The sequence below is a fragment of the Podarcis erhardii genome (assembly GCF_964252035.2).
Source record: "Podarcis erhardii genome assembly, chromosome: 2".
Taxonomy (NCBI): Eukaryota; Metazoa; Chordata; class Lepidosauria; order Squamata; family Lacertidae; genus Podarcis; species Podarcis erhardii.
This window is the reverse complement of record NC_138498.1, coordinates 34,468,833-34,488,756: the sequence shown is the minus strand read 5'-3', so window position 1 is coordinate 34,488,756 and position 19,924 is coordinate 34,468,833. Positions and strand designations below refer to the sequence as shown.

Below are 19,924 nucleotides of genomic sequence, written 5' to 3'. Positions count from 1 at the left end.
TGTGTGTTTTTATTTAAAATGTGTGGGAAAATGATTGCTTGTACATAAGAGCATGAGCAAAGTTCTTATTATTGCAGGGTGATTTCATAGCTAAAAGCATCCTTGGAGCATGATCAACGCGTGAATAGCTCGTGCTGTCCCAAATGATTGGTCCACGTAACATAGCCTGATCGTCTACGTGGTCTAGTGCGATGGCCCTTATCTGCTAGCTGAGGCAAAGTTTTCTCCTTGAATTTGTATCTTTTCTTCGGCACACAATAAAGGTTGGGGCTGCAGCAGCTTCGAGAGAGAGCTGCGGCCGGATTTCTGCAACCCATCTTGGTGTGAGACTGATTATTTACGGATGGCGAGCAGGTTCTCGTCAAAAATGCACCTCTAGGTTATTTGTGGGGCATAGGAATTAGTTCATAATTTTTTTTTCAAAATATAGTCCTGCCCTGCTGAAAAAGATTGCTGACCCCTGGGTTAGAGTGTTGGACGAGAACTGGGGAGACCTAACCACTATCTCTTAACCTAAGGGTGAAATGGGAGGCAGGGGAATCATGTACATTTTCCCTGAACTCCTACGAGGAAAGGTAGAACATAAATGTATTTTAAAAATTTTAAAGCACAAAAAGAGCATTGATTGTCAAGTCATACCCGTGTTATCATGCCAGACGTGGATCTTCCAAATCTCTCCTAGGTTTGCATCCGTTTCTATTTGGAAAATATCCTGGCTGTTTCTCTGGAAGGCCCAGCCCTTGTCCAGGTGGCGAGAGCCGCTTTTGTTCAGCCCATATAATCGGATCCCTATATGGGCTGTGGTACCTTCAAAAGATGCGCAGGATAGCGGAAGGTAATGTTAAATTAAACTCCTGTGAATCATTAGCTCTTTACAACAAAGGGTCTCGTAGCACCTTAAAGACAAACAAATTTCTCAGGAGTGAGTGGAAGGTGCAAATACCAGGGGAAAGGGCGAGTACGGAAGCATGTTCAGTGGTGAAACGGGCTGTCAGAACAATACCCTGACTCTTCCCATCCATACCTGAGCCTCTTTTCCAGCCTGTCTTCACTATCAGCCAGTACTTGTACCGTCCAGGCTGACCACACCGAGGGATGATCCCTACCCGAGTGATGTCAATGTCGTCCAGCTTGTGGGATATCAGTGCTATCCCCAGGTAAATGGAGAAAAGGACGGTGCAAGTGATCAGTGCCAAGGGACTCTGCCAGGGATGCTTCCTCTGAAAAAGATAAAGCAGACTGGGATTGGTGTGCATAGCGGGGGAGGAGGGGAAGGCTCCAGGTTAACCAACCAGTGGAGAAACGGTGGTTCTCTGCTACACACACACACACACACACACACAATTTCAACATATCAAAACATATCATATTCATTATTTTTTCCCTTCCCCCCACCTCCCCAACGAACCCTCCCTCCCCCCCAAGACTTCTCTCAGTTCCTCTCTCTGATTTCTCAACACATATTGTTCTCTGCATACTGTAATATTGTATAAATCCTTATATTGTCTATCTACTATATTAACCATCAATAAATTTGTGTAGGTTTATTCAAAACCTGCCAAGGAGTCCAGTTCATTTTGTTGTCTTTTTAGATAGTTTCATTATTCTCTGAAGTCACAGTTGTCCTTATCTCGAAGTTTGTATGTCAGTTCAGCCAGTTCTGCATAGACCTTTATTTATATATTTGGGCACTTAATATACCACTCACATTTAAACAAATCTCTACATGGTTTACACACCACGCAATTCAACAGGAGTGAAATGCACCGCACCATCCTGCCCCCCCCCTCCCCAAGCCATCCCTTGCTTTGCTGATCTCACATTAAAGCCAAGCAGATGATGCTTCTTACCCATACTCTAAAGGAGACAAGGCTTTCTGTTTCCAAGTCATTGTGGATCATGCATTACAATATATCAGGCCACAAAAGCTGCAACGTAACTGTTTGTTTTCTGCTACTCTAATAGGCTGCACATATGTTTGATCTTCCAAGCTCCACAATTATTATTATTATTATTATTATTATTATTATTATTATTATTATTACTACTACTACTACTACTACTACTACTACTACTACTATTATTATTAAAGGTATCCTGCAGGTGTTTTATTTAATTCTTCCTTTGGATTAGTGTGCTTCATTGGTCATCCTAATGGATGTTACGTCACTTCATGCTTGACGCCTGAAGTTTGTTGTGTTTTGGGAAAACTGATTAAACAGCTTGTGATGCGCACACAACTCATACCAGCCACAGGTGATAGCTCACAGGTACCACAGGTAGAAGCACCACAGGTAGTACCACGAGTAAAGAATATATAAAATCCTGGGCATTTTGGCTTGCTTGCCTGGGACTGCCAAAACAGCATTTGGTGGGTCTCTCTATACATGGCTGGAGCCTGATATTCAGTGAGGAGGATCCCATGTAGCGCAGGCCTGGAATATCCTCCCCATTAGGGCCATGCATATCTCAAGAAGATCAATGTTAACAAGATGTTGCCCACCGACTGATGGGAGTCTTGCCCACTCATCTCCCCTCTGCATGCCAAACTGAAAAGGAAGTTCTTACCGGAGGCAAGAAGACAACACTGTGAAGAGGCACAAAGAGGCTACCCCCGAAGACAGTGAGATGCTCCGTCAGGCAGACAATCTCCTTGGGGCTGGTGGCAGCTGTTGGGGTCACTCCATCTGCACTCCACTGCATGCTGGGAAAATGGAAGTACTGGCAAAGGCTGGCAAAAACAGAGACGCTGGCACGGACGGGGGAATGGCAGAAGCGACTGGTGATGTTGATGTAGTATTCCTGATGAGTCGCACTGAGATGGTGACTGGATGGAAGAGGTCGACAGCCACAAAATTAGCAAAAGGGCATAACAGTGAAGTATCTGTAGCTACCTCTGGATTAACTAACACTACAGGGAATGTAAATAATCTCTGCAGCTTTGATCAGAGGGGACAAGGAGCACTGCCCCAAGGAGAACATGCTTTCATGTACTTTGAATGCTCGATATGTGACAAGTATCTGCTCAGAAGCAGGACCAGATTTAGGTTTGATGAAGCCCTAAGCTACTGAAGGTAATGGGGTCCTTTATATGGCCAGCTGTCCTTTGTCAACAACAAATTGTCGCTTTTTTTTGTGTTGAAGATATGCTATATGGTAATTTATGGACCTAATAGGTATCTAAAGCCATTTGCACATAACAAAATATGTATTTTATCAAAGCAATTGTTGAACTGAAATACAATTACAGGATCAGGTTTAAGGTGCTGCTTTTAACCTTTAAAGCCGTATACGGCCTAGGACCCTCGTACCTACGGGACAACCTCTGGCCCGGTGGAATGCTCTCTCACAAGAGACCAGGGACGCTAGGAGATTTGACATCTTTTCGCAGGGCCTGCAAGACAGAGCTGTTCTGCCAGGCCAGGGTTCAGTCTGACTCATTATCTCTTTGTATGAACAAGTACAAAGGAGGTTTCCCAGCCCACTCACAGGTCCTTCTAATATCAGTGGAAATAGTTGGTCCTGGCAAGTATTAACAGCTTTCAATCTTAACTTGAGGATGGCCATTTGTCCAGTCTCCCCACTTTGGCTCGAGGGTTCAACAGTGACAGCAGCTCAAGGAATTGGGAATGGGAACAGCCTCAGGGTCAGACATGCTAGGTCCATGAATAACCATAGTTTAGAGGTCCCAGGCCCTAAGGAAGTCACACTATCCTCCACCAGGGGCAGGGCCTTTTCAGTGATGACTCCGACCTGGTGGAATGCTCTGTCCCATGAGACTAGGGCCCTTCAGGATTTAACCTCCTTCTGTCGGGCCTGTAAGACAGAGCTATTCCGCCTGGCCTTTAATTTGAATTCAGCCTGATCTTTTATTTCCCTTTTCTTCCTTCCCCCTCCCCTTTTATGAAGATCACCCACTCTGAGACCCCACAGCTAATTCTCCCCTGACCTCCTTGCTGGGCCAAGTAGGACCAATTCAGCCAGCTAGCCCTGGGGATTATTTAATTGATTTTTGATTTTTATTGTTATTCATGTTTTTATACTGTATTTTATACTGCTTTTATAATTAAGTGTTTTAAAGTGTTTTAAGTTTGTTGTTTTCCACCCTGAGCCCAGTTTTTGAACCAGGAAGGGTGGGGTATAAATAAAAAAATATTATTATTATTATTATTATTATTATTACTATTATTATTGTTGTTGTTATGAGAGAATTTGAGAGAGAAAAGGGGTGTCTGGATAGGCAAACAACACTTACAGAGGAGAAATTAAGAGGGTGACGTCCCTATTGCGGTTTTCCTCCAGACCATTAGAAAAGGCAATTTCCTCCTTCAAGGTGTAGTGGAACTCATTGGGAGATGGAGAATTATGTCCGTAAAGATAAAGGGAGGGAACCTTCTCCTGGCTGAAACCAAAGCCTGGAAAGAAAGGATAGGATCGTTTCAGTCCACTTGCACGAGCTAGAGAAAATTAAGTATGAAAGGAGAGATAAAACAGGTTTGGAAGAGGAAGTGCCACATTGCTGCTCACCAATGGAGTATAAGGACATTGTGAAAAAAACTCCTGAGTCTCACTTACCTGAGCATTCTCCACTATTCCCCTCCAACTTTTCGCTGCCGCACTTACCCTCCATCACAGTGAAACTGACATGGACGTGTGTCCCTGTCACGTTGCTGCCTGATGCAACTTTCACAGTGAAGTTAACAGAATCTCCTGGTGCGATGACCAATAGTGTTTGGGGCAAGTCTTGCAGCTTCTGCTGTCCAGCAGGTAATCGCAGGCTGATGGCTCTCTCCTTAGGCAGGTTGGCAAGTGAGATCGGCGCACCTGCTGGAGTGGTGAACTCCAGAAGTGCAAGGCGGGTGGATATGGCAGAGTTGGTGTAGTAGTTGAAAGGGAAGGGGTTGATGGCAAGGTCCATGGTGACCTGCACCACCTCCTGGCTTTCTGCCAGCTGTTTGGCAAGTGTCCTGGGCACAGAGAAGAGGCACTCCGCAGAGGGGATCGTGCACAGCAAATTGCTGGCATCTGCCCTTTTCCCCTGAACGTGGATATCGGAGACGGAGAGCGACAGAATCTCCTCATTCAGCACTCGGGACTTCATCAAGGACCTCATCAGAGCACGAGTGAGATTGAAAGCCAAGGAGACCCAATTCCTGAGGGTTGGTTCCTTCGACACGCGGTCGTTCGCCACCATGTGCAGTCTCGTGTCTTCAGTAGTTAACATTATTCCTAGGAGCAACATGATAACATATCAAGAGATGCAGTCCTTTATAGCCGCTCACTCCTATACCTGTTTTCACAAATCTCCCTTCAAGAGATTATGTTTGCTTAATGACCTGAGAGAAGGGCCCACTCACAGTAGGTTTTCATTGTGCCTTGAAATATGCTTGGAGTCGAGAGTGGATTTCATGCTCTTTATTCAGCTCATAGTGGTGAGGAAGAATGGAAGTTCCCTCAGAATGTCTGCTTTATATACATTATTTACACAATGGGCCCCACAATTGGCTAATTCCAGGATTCTCCTGTAGGCCAATCAGGTTGCGGATTCACTTCCACCTGGAGCTGGATTGGGTGGCTCCTGTGGACCAATCAGACTGCTGCATCCTGAATCCTATTGTTCTAACACCAATCAGACTGCTGCATTCTGAATCCTATTGTTCTAGGACCAATCAGACTGTTGCATTTTGGATCCTATTCAACTCAGTACATAACAATCTTCTCTGACAAGTCTGCCAGAAAAGGTAGCTTTTCTTCATACCAACTGCACATAAATAATAATAAAAAATAAGGAAAACAAGAAAGGCCAGAATTCTTTAAGTAGCTCCCAGAAATCCATGTGCATATCGTCTGGCAAGAGACCATTGCTCAGCATGGGTGTCATGGCCATTGTTCACTGTTGCTATGTAATGTAATGATACGACTTAGGTATTTGACTTTTTGGAGTCAGCCCTTGGCGTTGATAAGGAAAACAGATGCTTATCCTTTCTTTAAGGGGCAGCGTGAGAACAAAGGCAAAGGATAAAAGGAAGCCATGGGAGAAATTTCTTATTAAGAGTTGGTAGAAGAATAAGTTGTTTATACACAACAGAAATATAATTTGGGAATACAGTGGTACCTCTGGGTGCGAATGGGATCTGTTCCGGAGGCCCGTTTGCAACATGAATAGAATGCAACCCGCAGCAGCGCATCTGCGCACGTGTGGGTTGCGATTCACCACTTCTGCGCATGCCCGTGATGTTATTTTGCACCTCTGCACATGCGCGAGCGGCAAAACCCAGAAGTAACCCTTTCCAGTACTTCCGGGTCGCCGCGGGACGCAACCTGAAAAAACATATCATGAAGCAAACGTAACATGAGGTATGGCTGTATTCTTGGAAAGAAGCCACACCAGGAGAAAGTTCTGTCCACTTTTTTCCTTCTGCCCTATTATGAACAATTTGATGAGTAGAGGGGAAGACAGGCCATGGGTATAATGTAGCTTGACCTGAAGTTTTATAACCTACAAAGCCCACCCTAGTCCTTTAGGTTTGTGGTGCCATTTTAAAAATCTAAATAAAGGAAGCCAGCAAGTTGTTTTGCTTCTGTTGGCTGCAGGGGCTAGAAAGGGGAGGACCAGGGGCAGGAGTGGAGACAGAGATTGAATCACAGCTTCAGTACAGCCCAAGTGCTACCCCTGTAGTTATGGCAGTCATCTGCCCTTTGTTGCCTACCCAGGATTGCCAAGATGTTGTTGCCAGCGGAGGTGGGGGTTTCGTGACCTTCTTTTGTCTCGCTGTGGATAACTTGGATCATTCTCTTGGCAGCTTCCAGCATTTGGGTACGAGATCCAAGGCTGAGCTCTTCTGGGAATGCCTGGTGTTGCAGGGGGGAAAGAGGACTTCTTCACTGCTTGCCCAAACACACAATTGCTCTCTTTGAAAGGACACATCAAGTGAGCCTCCAGCTCCCCCAGACCCCATTAGTTTCCTTCCATCACTCAGAATGATTTGTTTGTTTGTTGCATACTAAAATAAATCAATCAATAAGGCTCTAGGCATCTTACAAGCGGGGTTGTATCCCATGGGACTTCCCCTTCCTCTCTTTCTCTGTTCGCGAAATCTGCTCTGGTCCTCCAGCTGGGTGTGTGTCAATGTGTACATATGTGCAGGTGTGCAAGTGAGAGGAGAAGAGGAGAGAAGTTGCATTGCACAAGCAGAAGTCTGCTGCATGAGCAGAATGGCAGCACTGGCGAGAACCAAGAATGATAAGATGCTGCGGGAGGCAGATGGTTGCTCTTACTCTGAGTGATAATTTTTTCTCTTCTGCTTAAGGAAAGAGAGAAAGCTCCTGAGATGGGCAATGGCATGTCAAAACTAACAGCTCAGCTTTAGCTAGCGAGGGAGGGAGGAGAAATTCAGCATTTAAAGCTGAGTCCATCAAATCCACACTTTCTAGAACAATATGCAAACTGAAACACAAATATCCAAAATTCAGTTCTCCAAATTTTGTGATGCACTTCTCCAAAGAGTGTTTCCAAAAACGGATATTTATGGGGAAAGTGTACATAAACATGAATATGTCTCTGAAAACAAGATATGAAACTGCATTAAATTAGGAAATGCATCTTGCAAAAATGTCCACAGTCAAAACTACATATATAAACATGTTTATTGGGAGAAATTCACACTAAGGGCTAATCCGGACTGCCTCTTGCCTCTCTACTTTCCTCTGGGGAAATCCACACTTTAGCCCTCAGCTGGAGCAAACAGCAATTGTCAGGTGGGATAGCTCAGTCAGTAAAGCGTAAGACTCACAAGGTTGTAGGTTCGGGCCCCACGTTGGGCAAAAGATTCCAGGGACTAGGAGAGTCTGGTGGTCCCTTCCAACTCTACAATTCTATGACTCTATTTTCTAATTTAGAGCTAAAGAGTGGGGTTTTCCTGGGAAATGAGGGGGTCAAGCAGAAAACCACTCAGCCTCATGCTTTCTAGGCATGGGGCAAGCAGAAGTGTGGCTGAGACCATGATAACAGAGGAATTATCACGCATCACTTTCTGCAGGATTTGGGGATATATCACAAAACGCTGTGAAAAACCTGAATTTAAGATTGGGAAACCAACAGATCCTTTTATATCACTAGCTCCAGCACAGATTTCTTGGGGAGGGGATTACTATGAAAGGACAGCAAATAGCACTAGTCAGCTTATTGTTATATTTACTGCCATTTGGATTTTCTGCCACAGGGTCCCAAATATTGTGGGCCATCATTGCAACACCTTCTTTGACTCCAACAGAGCAATGACAAAACATCTACTGGAGGAGTCCTACCACACAAGCCCTCAGTGCAGCACTAAGCTGAGCAACATCCTTCACACTGGAGATATTCAGGGAGGCCAGAGCTGCTGTGACATTGCTGCGGATGGAAATGCGGTCCCTCAGCTCCTTCATGCTATACCCTCTTCCAAAGTCCTGGAAAAAAACCACATGTGGCCAAATCATAAATAAAGTGCTTTTTATTATTAATTATATTTTCATATCACCCTTCCTCCCCAAAGGATATCAGGGCAAAGTAGAACATGGCCTGACAAAACTTGAATAATTCAATCGACAGTGAAGATACAAAAAACAGCACACCAGCCAATTTCCATATCACAACCTCATTCACTGTCGGGCGCCAAGTTCACTCCATCCCCGCAAAGCTAGGGGGAATGTGTCTTCGGCTGGCACCTAAGTGTTAACAAAGAAACGGGCAAGTGCAAATGGAGGGAGTGCCACAACCGGGGTGCCACGGTGGAGAGCACCCTTTTTCCTAACTCTGCACAACAGATCCTAGCTGTGGATGGGACCGTGAGCAGGGCCTCCCTTGAGAATCTCAAGTTCCTGGGTGTGCAGGCATTGTTAACCTGTACGCAGATATAAAGCATTCTCCCCCACCAGCAAGTGCTTACGTGATTCAGCAGGCTGATGAGAGCCAAGGAGTACGGAATCACCTCCTGTGGGTTTCCTTGCTGGACCACACCCCACAGCTCCGACTGGCTCTTCTTCTTCAACCAGCTGGTTATGGTGTTGAATCCTGAAGGGAGTTCAGGCATGGTGAGAGTCAGGGTTCTGAAAGGGAGAGTGGACAGAATTTGCAAATACACTTTTAAGTGCAAACACATTTTGCAAGCATCCCTCCCTCCTCCCTGCCCGTGCAAACCACACTTGGAAAGGTTTTGCTACCATCCTCAAGTACTGAATGCCATAAAGGTAAAGGTAAAGGGACCCCTGACCATTAGGTCCAGTCGTGACTGACTCTGGGGTTGCGGCGCTCATCTCGCTTTATTGACCGAGGGAGCCGGGGTACAGCTTCCAGGTCATGTGGCCAGCATGACTAAGCCGCTTCTAGCGAACCAAAGCAGCACATGGAAATGCCGTTTACCTTCCCGCTGGAGCGGTACCTATTTATCTACTTGCACTTCGTGCTTTCAAACTGCTAGGTTGGCAGGAGCTGGGACCGAGCAATGGGAGCTCACCCCGTGGTGGGGATTAGAACCGCCGACCTTCTGATCGGCAAGCCCTAGGCTCTGTGGTTTAACCCACAGTGCCACCCACGTCCCTCTGAATGCAATAGTAACCTCATAATCAGGAACTGTCCTCAAGGAAGTAACACAATGACTGCAGCTTTAATCTCTCTCCAGGTAGAAATAAGTCTTGCAAAAGCAATGCTGTCTGCCAGTGGCAGTGCTGTGCTGCCTCCATCTTGACAGCAGCATCACTGCCGTTTCCTAGAACAGTACAGGGGGCAGATGCTAGCAAGGTTAGGGCTGCGTGGGTGTGCTGGAGGGAATGCCAGATTGGCTCTGCTTGTGCATCAAGGCACCCCAGGCTTTGCCACCCTCCCCCCATACTGTCCTGGCAAGTGGCAATGATTCCACTGTTAGGACAGCAGCACAGCACAGCACAGCATGATGTCTTCTCCTGCCTGTTCTTTTTTTCTTCCTGAGTCCCTGGAAGTACAAGGCACAGAGATCTCCTGCTTGGCCCATCCCAAAGAGGTCCCACATTTACTGGTTCAATGCCAAGGTCTTTGCTCCCCGTGAATCCTCCAGCTCAACTAGGATGTTGACGCTGGATTGATTGCCAAGAGCGCCTGCGGGCAGGAAGATGCTGAAGGCAGACTTGACCCCTCGGTACAGGCAGGAGTTCCAACAATGGCTGCTGTGAGGGGAGCACATTTCGGCAGTCAGGGTGTAGATCAGCTGCTGCTGCTGCGTTGGGCTGCTGTCCTCATCCATCCAACCTGAAAGAATCAGAGCAGGAGATGCAGAAGGATATCTGATGGAGGAGGTGTAAAGGTATACATCACTTCAGCTTGGTCACATGAGAATATGAATCAATCTGGCTCCAACACAGCTGTATATGCCTGAGCCATGAACGAATCCCATGCAATGCTAGTCTATGTCTATACTCACACACATATACATAAATTACTGTCTAGTGGTCTGGCAGGCAAAATTACACATGACCCAGGTACCTACGGAGCCTAAATGACAAGACTGCCCTCCCTGCCTGCAGCTTCCACAAAAGTGGAGCTCAAACAGCTTCCAAAGGACAGCTCCTTGAGTTGCAGCTGTTCCAGTTCTTTAAAGGCACTGAGATCCCCACTGGGGAAATCTTGTTGCGTTACTTACCCATGCACTGAAATCTAACCGGCGTCTCCAAGATGTAGATATCGTTTTCCGGTCTCAGAATGCAGAGCCCTCCCCTGGGTGGGTGGTTTGGGGTGAGGGTGATGCCGGCTTCTCCCCAGAGCTGTCCTCTAGGCTGAGTGACCAAAACGGTGAAAGTGTAGTTCACTCCATCCTGCAGGACCCCCTGCCTGATCACCAGGTCCCGATTGGAGTCCCCAGTGGAAGTGGTCACATTGTCCAAGGTCAAAGGCTGGCCATCAGAACTCCAAGCTCTCCAGCTGTACTGCAAGGGCCAGACAGCACAGATCACAATACATCAGAATGGCGCCTCTTTTTAAGCGCAACTAAGCCCCTGCTGCTCTATAGCCCTGGAATCAGAAGAGAGCATCTCACCAGCGTTCCATTGTCGCAGCTTTCGCACCGTCCAGACAGCGTGACATGGATGCTGCTGCTGACCTCGTAGCTTGACAAAGCACTGCAGGAACGGCACTCCAGGGTCACAGGCAGGATCTGGCTAGATGTGATCGAAACCTGCTGGTGGACACCAGAGTCAATATTAAAGTCAGCCCCAAATCAAGACACAGCAGGCTAGTTGGTACAAATGGAGCAACGCGACCCTACAGAAGAGGAGCAAGATGTCCAGCAATGGAGGAGTCCCTTGGACCTCTCCCAGGCAACGTAACAGAACTGTGGTGGAGGGTCCGTCAGAATGTGGACAAAAGCCAGTAGAGTGTCTAGGGGGTTTGCCCATACTGCACTTGTCCCTGAGCACTAAATCCTAACATTTGGTCTCGACTGGGCTTGCCAGTTTCATAGCAAGCATATGTACATTTGAGTGTTATTCCAGGGCTCGGTGCTTTCCTTGCCATTTGGCATCCCTACGTACATTATGTTTCTTTGTCAAAGAGAAAAGAAGAGGTCATTCAGCAAGGCAGTCTTTGATCTACCGTATTTTTCGCCCTATAGGACGCACTTTTTCCCCTCCAAAAATGAAGGGGAAATGTGTGTGCGTCCTATGGGGCGAATGCAGGCTTTCGCTGAAGCCTGGAGAGCGAGAGGCATCGGTGCGCACCGACCCCTCTCGCTCTCCAGGCTTCAGGAAGCTATCCGCAAGCCTTGGGAGCCCGCGGGAGTGCCCACCAGGCTCGCAAGGCTTGCCGGCGGCAGCCTGCAGCACGAAGCATGGGGCACGCTCCGGAGCGCACCCCGGGCTTCGAGCAGATATCAGGCAGCCCCACAAGCTCGGGGGACAGCGGGGAGGTGGAGCGCCGCCATCCTGCTATTCCCCGACCTGGTTTGGAGGCTGGCGGTGGGGAGAAGCAAGCAAGCTTCTCCCCACAGCCAGCCCCACAAACTCGGGGGACAGCGGGGAGGCGGAGCGCCGCCATCCCGCTATTCCCTGACCTGGTTTGGAGGCTGGCGTGGGGAGAAGCTTGCTTGCTTCTCCCCACCGCCAGCCCCACAAGCTTGGGGGACAGCGGGGAGGCGGAGCGCCGCCATCCCGCTATTCCCCGACCTGGTTTGGAGGCTGGCGGTGGGGAGAAGCAAGCAAGCTTCTCCCCACTGCCAGCCCCACAATCTCGGGGGACAGCGGGGCAAGCTGCTGCCCCACGGAGGCTAGGGAGGCTGCCCCTGTCCCAGAAGAGGGAGATGGAGCGCTCCATCTCCCTCTTCTAGCTTGGGGATGGCTGTGCAAAGCCTCTGCAGGCTGGGGGGGGAATCAAATTTTTTTCCTTGATTTCCCCCCCAAAAAACTAGGTGCGTCCTATGGGCCGGTGCGTCCTATAGGGCAAAAAATACGGTATGTCTTTGATACAAGAAGACAGGAACTAACTGTCCAAGTCAGCTGGGAGGGATCACTCCCCTTCAGGAACTCCCTAGTGTAGCTGAGGGGGCTGGATGGAGCGGCTTGCATTGAGACTGTGTTCTGTGGAAAGAAAGAAAATGCTCTGTTTTTAAGCAGAACTTTCTCTTTCTTTCTTTCTTTCTTTCTTTCTTTCTTTCTTTCTTTCTTTCTTTCCAGAGGAAGTGTTTTGACCACAAGGCACTTTTACGCAGAGGGTAAAATGTTTCACTTTTAGGAGCATTTCCCCCTCAGCAAACTCTTCAAAAAGACTCCCTATAAGCAACCACCAGCGACTGCCACATACTTGTACCTGCACTACATGTTCACTGTGTCCGTCTGTCTGTGTCCGTCTGTTTCTATCAATTTATATGTGGGGAAGTCAGAGTGGCCACGTGAGACTAGAGAAGGTAAGAAAGCCAAGCTCACCGTCTGTGTCACCCAACCAGGATCTTTGCCAGGCTTCCTCACAGTAAGGTTGAAGTGGTAAGTTGCTCCTGGATTCAGCACGGAGTGTGGGACAATCACTCTGTCCAGGCCTGCCATAGCAGGGAAGCCACATAAAGTTGTGGACACATTAGGTGCCTGTGGCAGAGAGAAGTTCAGTTAAGGGCCTTTTGAATTAACTGTTTCAGCTCTGATGCTGAAATTGAGGCTGCCGGGGGGGGGGGGAGGAGTGTAAGGGCCCTGGTGAAATCTTATGAAACAACAGACTTTTGAAAGCTGGCATACAATTAAAGTAGAAAGTTGTGAGAGCTGAGCCTGGCCTTATGTTCTGAAGTACCTGGAGGCTCTTCCTCCCAGGTTCTCTGTCCCAGTGCCCAAAAGTTAGGACAACTCTGCAGGCCCCTGTAAAGTGAGGCTCAGTCTTCTCCCTCATACAAAAGAAGTGAGAATGGACAAGGGGAATGCTCTCCTGGTATAACAGCTTTTAAAGGGCAGGAAAGCAAAGGAAACAAAACAGGTTCTAGGCAGGTAAAGCCATAGCTCCAAATGCAAAATGAACTGGGAGCATACTCAAAGTACACTGTTGTTTCTTCATTTCCAGCTGCTAGAAATTTGGTGCCTTCTGAATTTGACATAGAGAGGCACCAAATTCACAAAGTGCTGAATTCAAGCCATGGCTGCAAAGTTTGAATCACCAAGCAACGTGTGACGGCAGGTGACTGACAGGTGGGCAACTCCTCCCACCTGTCAAAGTGGCCTCTGGGGAATCGGTCGCTTCTGGATTTGGCCCTCCAGCAGAATCCTGTTTCACCACCCCTGCATTAAAGTCTTCATATAAAGGAAACCCCACCTTTTCAGGTTATGCTTTGCATTAGTTAATCAGCACCAGGGTTTCCCAAACTTTTTGGACTACAACTCACATCATCCCTAGCTAGCAGGGTCAGGGATGGTGGGAATTGTAGTTCAAAAACAGCTGGAGACCCTAGTTTGGGAAACCCTGGTCTAAACAATGTGTCTTATTGCTGCCATTCCAGGTCCTCTTCTTACCTCCAGTTGACAGTCCCAGTGGTACGCCAGAGAGGAGTTCCCACCCTTCTCCACATCAGGGTCATATGACTTGCTTCCATCTAGAACCAGATCCATTTTGGCTGTCCCTCTCCTCCAGGATCCTCCTTGGATGACTGGAACTAGCTTGCTGGAAAGCACAGTCAAGTCGCTGCAAGTCATCTGGGCCAAGGGTGTGTTCTCCAGAGAGATAGTGAAAAGCAGGCAGTGAGGACCAACGTCCAGGGAGAGCTTGGGGAGCACAAGGCGAGGAGTTAGCACATCTACATGCGGTAACGAGACTGCATCGGTCTTGGACAGAGTATCACAGTTGCAGCTGCGAAATATCTCCCACTGATACAACGCCCGGTAGGCTGTGCATTGTTTCAAGTCCACATCAGCCTCAAAGTAGGTCGTGTAAGATTTGGAGATCACAGAAAGAGGCTCAACCAGCTTCAGAGTAGGGCTTTCACAGAGCAGCTGCTGCACAGTCACTTTTGACTGGGCCAAGACAAAACTGACGTTGTTGTAGACTCTCACTTCTACCAAGAAATCACCAGCTTGGCGATATTTGTGAAATACTCTCTGATCTCCTTCACTGGCAAAGGTTTCGGGTGAGTCCCCAAAATTCCACTCCATGTGAAGGTTGCTGCCGCTAACTGCTATCACATCAAATGTCACGGTTTGATTGACAAATGTCCTGGAGCCATTGCTGGACAGGTCTACAGTCACTACCGGCACCTCTAACGTTCTTACCACCAGGAGAGTGTCTGCACAGAAAGCATTGGTGGCCTCAATCAGAATGGTCAAATTGTCTTTCCCAGAGGGGGTATATGTCACCTGCTGGCCTGTGACATTATAGTTGGGCAGCCCAGGGAGCCGAAATGCCCAGGAGAAAGCAATGTTCTCTCCAGCTTGCACGGCTGCTTGGAGTGTAAGTTCTTTGTTGGCTTCCAGAATGGGCGGGCAATCATCTAAGAGATGCAGCCCCTTCACCTTCTCCAAGACCTTCACCGTGACAGTATCTGTCTGATTACTAACGTTGTTGTAAGCAGATGCCAGCACCTGGTGGTCGCCTTTCACTGGAAAAGGAAAGTGGAAGATCCCCGCAGGGTTATCCACCTGAATCCCCAGCAAGGGGAAGTAGAGGGCAAAGGTCACTCGCGAGCCCTTCAACACACGGAGTGTAAAAGTAACCTCATCATCTGTGCACACTGTCCTCTTGTCCACTGTCACAGCCAGTCCAGCCACAGGGTCTTGGATGGAGATGGTACCCAGAGCTGTACTCTCACTAATGTCATTCCAGACCCGCAGAAACACTCCGTAGTCTCCAAACTGCTCAAATCTGTGAGAGATGTTCTGCCCACAGGAGAGGATCAGCTTCTCCTCTTCCCCCTTCTGTAGCTGCCATTCCCATGCAAGGTCAGATCCTGCATCCACCATGCCCAGAAGCTCTACTGAGGTGCCTGACTTCAGGAGGAAGGGCCGCATGATTCCTGCCATGCTGAAATTTGCCCCAGAAACAGGTTCCTGCACTCTGAGTTCTGTGGAGCCATTGCTGAATCCCAGGGCATTGTAGACTGTGACAAAGACAAGCTTGGAGCCCAGGGTGTTATAGATGTGCGAAAGGGAGGGTGTGGTGGTAAGCAGCAGCTGTGCGTCCTCCTGCACCTTCCACTGATAAAGGAGATCGGTTCCCGACACCACAGAAATGTTCAGGTCCACTGGCTTTCCTACTGCAACATTATCAGTGGCCGATTGAACCTTCACACCATGAACTCTCTCCAAGACTTCCAGGGTAAGGCTGGTGGTGACTTCACCCAGTGCATTCCCAGCCTTCACCTCCACCAGGAGCTCCCCACTTGTATTGGGGCAGAATAAGAACAACTGTCCTTCAGAAGTAAACAGCGGATGCTTTCCTTTCAAAGCTGCCCAATGGAAGGTGACATTGGAGCCCTGAGCAACCTCGCTGGAGAGAGAGAAGGCTTCTGCAACGGCCACATACTTGTCCTGCACTACATGTTCACTGTGGATTTTCACCCCTTGGACTCTTTCCTGGACCTCTACGGTGACGTTTGCCTTCTCCATGCTCACAGCATTCTCAGCTACGGCAAACACCACAAAGGTGCCAAGAGTGGGGAAAGTGTGAGTGAAAATGGCCGCTCCCTCTTGGAATCCAGTTGTTTCACCAACAGCCCAGCGATAGCGAACACGATCCCCTGCAGCTAAAGAAGATCTGAAGGTGACTTCCTGCCCAGCCTCGCTCACTGGTTGCTCAGCATGTAGAGTCAACAGCTTGACTGGAGTAAGCACCGTCATGGTGAGTGTCGCTGTCCTGTGACTGACCAGATTCGCACCCACCACCACGATGGTAAAATCTCCTGCTTTCTTATAGGTGTGGGGGGCTCTTTGACCCACCTGATGAGGTGAGGCGTCTCCAAAGTCCCACTGAAATGCAGCTGTAGTGTCCCAGCTGACTTCAGCCACAAAGTCGTAGGGAGTGCCCACAGCTAGAAAGATGCCCGTTTCACCGCTATGGTGAATGGAGATGGTATTAATGGCCTGCTGAGCTGTGATATTTACCGAGGCATTTTGTTGGCTGACCATGTTCCACACAGTCACAGTTACCATATACAACCCAGCCTCCAAGTACACAAATGTGATTTCTGGAGTTTTGGAAGGCACTGGGTCTTCACCGATGCCAAAATCCCAGTGGTACCTGTACTGGTGCTGAGGGTCGGGTCCTGGATCTACCTCAGCCAAGAAGGAAAGCGGTTCCTCTAAGGCTACAGCAGACATTGGAGCCAATAGCTTAACTGAACTGATTTTGTCCTCTACACAAACGGCTAGTTGACGGGAAGCGCTGCTCATTGTGCCATAGACAGTCAGATTCACCTGGTAATTCCCAGCCGCCATGTAGCTGTGAAGGACCGTGGGGTCTCCATGACGAACAGTGGGAGGGCGGCCATCTTGGAAATCCCAGCAGAACATAACCCCTTTAACTGGCCCTGTCACAAAAGCTTGGAACCGGGTCAGCTCCCCACTGGAGAGACAACTAGGAGCCAGGATGCTGCTAATACGCAGTTTGTAAATGTTGGCTATGGTGGATGCCTCGGTATAGGCCGCAGCACTGTGAACTGTCACTGTTATTGTGTATTTTCCTTCAGCCGCAAAAATGTGAGAAACAACACCGTGTGACAGATTTCTGTAGATGGATCCATCTCCCATGTCGAAAGACCACCTGACATCTGTGCCAGAGGTAACTGTGGCATTGACAACTGTGACTGAACCGAGTTCACTGGGCCCACTGCACACTATGTGCAGGCCCATAATTCCTTCCCTGACAGACACCGATGCCCATGATGTTATGTCACTGAGATTGTTATTGACTCTTAGGGTCACATTATAAATCCCAGCCTTTTCAAAGGAATAGCGCACAGTAGAATTTGGTCCCTCCTGTACAGGTGACCCATCACCAAAGTTCCAGGAATACCATATGCCATAGAGGGAAGGAGAAACCAAGGCCTCAAACTGAGTAACCTCCTTAACCAACGGAGAAGCTGGACTGGGCAGTATGGTCACCAGGGTTATGGGAATGACAGCACAGACTCTGGCCACTTGGTGAACTTGCTCATACTTGTTGAGGGCTTCAGCTCTAACAGTGTAGTCACCTACAGAAATAACAATGAGTACGTATCACTCAGGAGTGGTAATAATTTTAAATCTAACCCTAGAAAAACCACAAAAGCTGTTGAGGTAGATTGAAGTGATTGGCAGGTGACAGCCAATTTAGGTGCAGGGGCCTCAGGTTCCCCGCGGCTGCCACACAGCAGGAAAGCTCCTTCCTCACTTTACAATGCACCTCATTAGCTTTGCTTCCCTTCCCATATGTGCATTCCCGTCTTGGTCTCAATCTCCTATGATGCTTTTGCCTCACCTGTTCTCTTCTGGTCTCCTAGATTTCAACCTGCTGGTTCTTAGTCAGCCTATCCTGGCACCTATTTTCCCACACCATTTTTAACCTCTCCCCACATAGCTCTCTCAGCTGCTATCTTCTCATCCATCTATTCTCCTCCTCTTCATTTCAGGGAGAAAGGCGTGACTTGAAGCTCCTTGAGCTCCCTAAGTTATCTCCTAGTATCAAACCCATTTTCCCACCTGGCTGAATAAAGGCATGGGTCACCCTTGCTGACACTTGAACTCGTTCTGTCTGTGGATCTGGTCGTGGCAGCTGAGCATCGTAAGGAGGAGCCAGGTTGGTCTCTGCCTCTGGGCTGCCATCACCAAAATTCCACCTGCAAACAGAAATACAGACCACAAATAATGTATTGGATATACTGCGGGCAACCGGCAGAGGTCACAATGAGAGCGGCAGTGTTTCCTAAAGCATCTGCACAGAGTGACAATTTGGCACAGAATTTCTACCAGTGATGCCTGTTGACCTGCCTTTCCATGAACAAAGGAAATCTGAAGGGAGACTCCAGCATGAAACTCTCTGAATTACATTTTATCAGGAATTCAGTTCTATCATCTGTGACTTGAATCAAGATTTTTATCACACTATATGTGTTTGCTAACTTACCAAGGCCAGGAAGTTTCTGTTATCACCAACACAGCTATCCTAATTGCCACTTTAACTGTTTTATTAGATGTGATTATTACTCTCCATTCTTTTTGCAATTTGCTTCCCTTTGATCTCAGTGTTCTCCATTCCCATACACTTGTGTCCACAGGCCAAACAACACAGGAGAACCCATATATTCCCTGTTAATTAGGGATTATAATTCTTGTTGCTGGTGAATTGGATTCTGGCCCATAAATCCATAGCAAATTTGTTAGTTGCCAAGATGCCGCAAGATATGGAGTACTGAAAACAAGACCCAGAAAGTTCACCCTATCTCTGCCTGAGATTGGACTGGACTCAGCAAAGGCAATGATAAATTCCTTCCCAGAGTTTCTTCAGTGCCCCTTATCACATCACCCCCTCTGGTACATCTCCCACATTACTTATCACCACCTTTAGCCCCTGCCAAAAATTCTGTTTTCCACAAGATGGATACAATGTTTGCTGCCAAAGGTCTGGAAGTCAAGCAATTTGCAAGTCCTGGTTGCACAATTTGTTATTTCAACACCCCAAATGTCTTTTCACTATATTTATTCCTTTTCCAAAAGCCATCTCTGGCATAGTAGTTCTTGCTTGTGGGGTACACTAAAGTGGGGACATTACAGGTACCAACAGAGCAGGTAACTCCAGGGTACCTTGAGAGAGCAGGGTGTTGAATTAGAGTACAGTGGTACCTCGGATTAAGAACTTAATTCATTCTGGAGGTCTGTTCTTAACCTGAAACTGTTCTTAACCTGAAGCACCACTTTAGCTAATGGGGCCTCCCACTGCCGCCGCGCCGCTGCTGCACAATTTCTGTTCTCATCCTGAAGCAAAGTTCTTAACCCGAGGTAATATTTCTGGGTTAGCGGAGTCTGTAACCTGAAGCGTATTTAACTTGAAGCGTATGTAACCCGAGGATACCACTGTATCCTTTTTAAAAATTTTAAGTTCAGTGATTCTCCCAGGCACTGTCATGTTCTGACTCTGACTTATAGTTCGATCAGAAACAGCTTTCTCCAGAGCAGATGAACTGGTTATTCTGATTTTTGTTCGTCTGCCTTCCCCTGAAATAGGTGACTTGTCTTGCTTACATTATTTTAAGAAATTTGCTTTGCTGGCCCCTGTAACACCCCCCATTTTAGTGTACCCAGTGGTGGTCTACTGTGATCTGAATTGGACTGTTGCCCTGCAACAGCCTGGTTCTTGGGTATCTTCTATGCCTCGTGGTTCATTTTCTACCAAACCAGTGTGGCTTTCATGCACAGGCAAAGTCACAGATGCAGTTTACTACACCTCCTGAACATCTCCGAATGTGCCAAAAAAGAGGGAAGG

The 19,924-nt window shown here is 47.9% G+C and overlaps 1 protein-coding gene and 1 long non-coding RNA gene across 4 annotated transcripts in view; one reads left to right on the top strand and one right to left on the bottom strand.

Moving 5' to 3' along the window:
- LOC309335550 (polycystin-1-like) overlaps nucleotides 1-19,924 on the bottom strand; it is a 68,957-nt gene that overhangs the window by 26,252 nt on the left and 22,781 nt on the right. For all 3 annotated transcript variants that reach the window (XR_014153569.1, XM_081850617.1, XM_081850618.1), the window contains exons 15-28: nucleotides 18,145-18,281; nucleotides 13,990-17,657; nucleotides 12,925-13,080; nucleotides 11,046-11,183; nucleotides 10,653-10,935; nucleotides 10,030-10,261; nucleotides 8,928-9,087; nucleotides 8,308-8,448; nucleotides 6,711-6,852; nucleotides 4,624-5,229; nucleotides 4,256-4,415; nucleotides 2,569-2,827; nucleotides 1,025-1,220; nucleotides 640-807 (exon numbers count right to left, since the gene is read on the bottom strand). Coding sequence is in view for 2 of the 3 variants with exons in the window: in XM_081850617.1 (XP_081706743.1) it covers nucleotides 640-807; nucleotides 1,025-1,220; nucleotides 2,569-2,827; nucleotides 4,256-4,415; nucleotides 4,624-5,229; nucleotides 6,711-6,852; nucleotides 8,308-8,448; nucleotides 8,928-9,087; nucleotides 10,030-10,261; nucleotides 10,653-10,935; nucleotides 11,046-11,183; nucleotides 12,925-13,080; nucleotides 13,990-17,657; nucleotides 18,145-18,281 (6,446 nt within the window). In the remaining variant the exon portion in view is untranslated. The remainder of the gene's footprint in view (nucleotides 1-639; nucleotides 808-1,024; nucleotides 1,221-2,568; nucleotides 2,828-4,255; nucleotides 4,416-4,623; nucleotides 5,230-6,710; nucleotides 6,853-8,307; nucleotides 8,449-8,927; nucleotides 9,088-10,029; nucleotides 10,262-10,652; nucleotides 10,936-11,045; nucleotides 11,184-12,924; nucleotides 13,081-13,989; nucleotides 17,658-18,144; nucleotides 18,282-19,924) is intronic.
- LOC309335747 lies at nucleotides 16,209-18,158 on the top strand. Its single transcript, XR_014153704.1, has 3 exons — nucleotides 16,209-16,306; nucleotides 17,154-17,245; nucleotides 18,075-18,158. It is a non-coding gene; the product is annotated as an uncharacterized lncRNA (long non-coding RNA).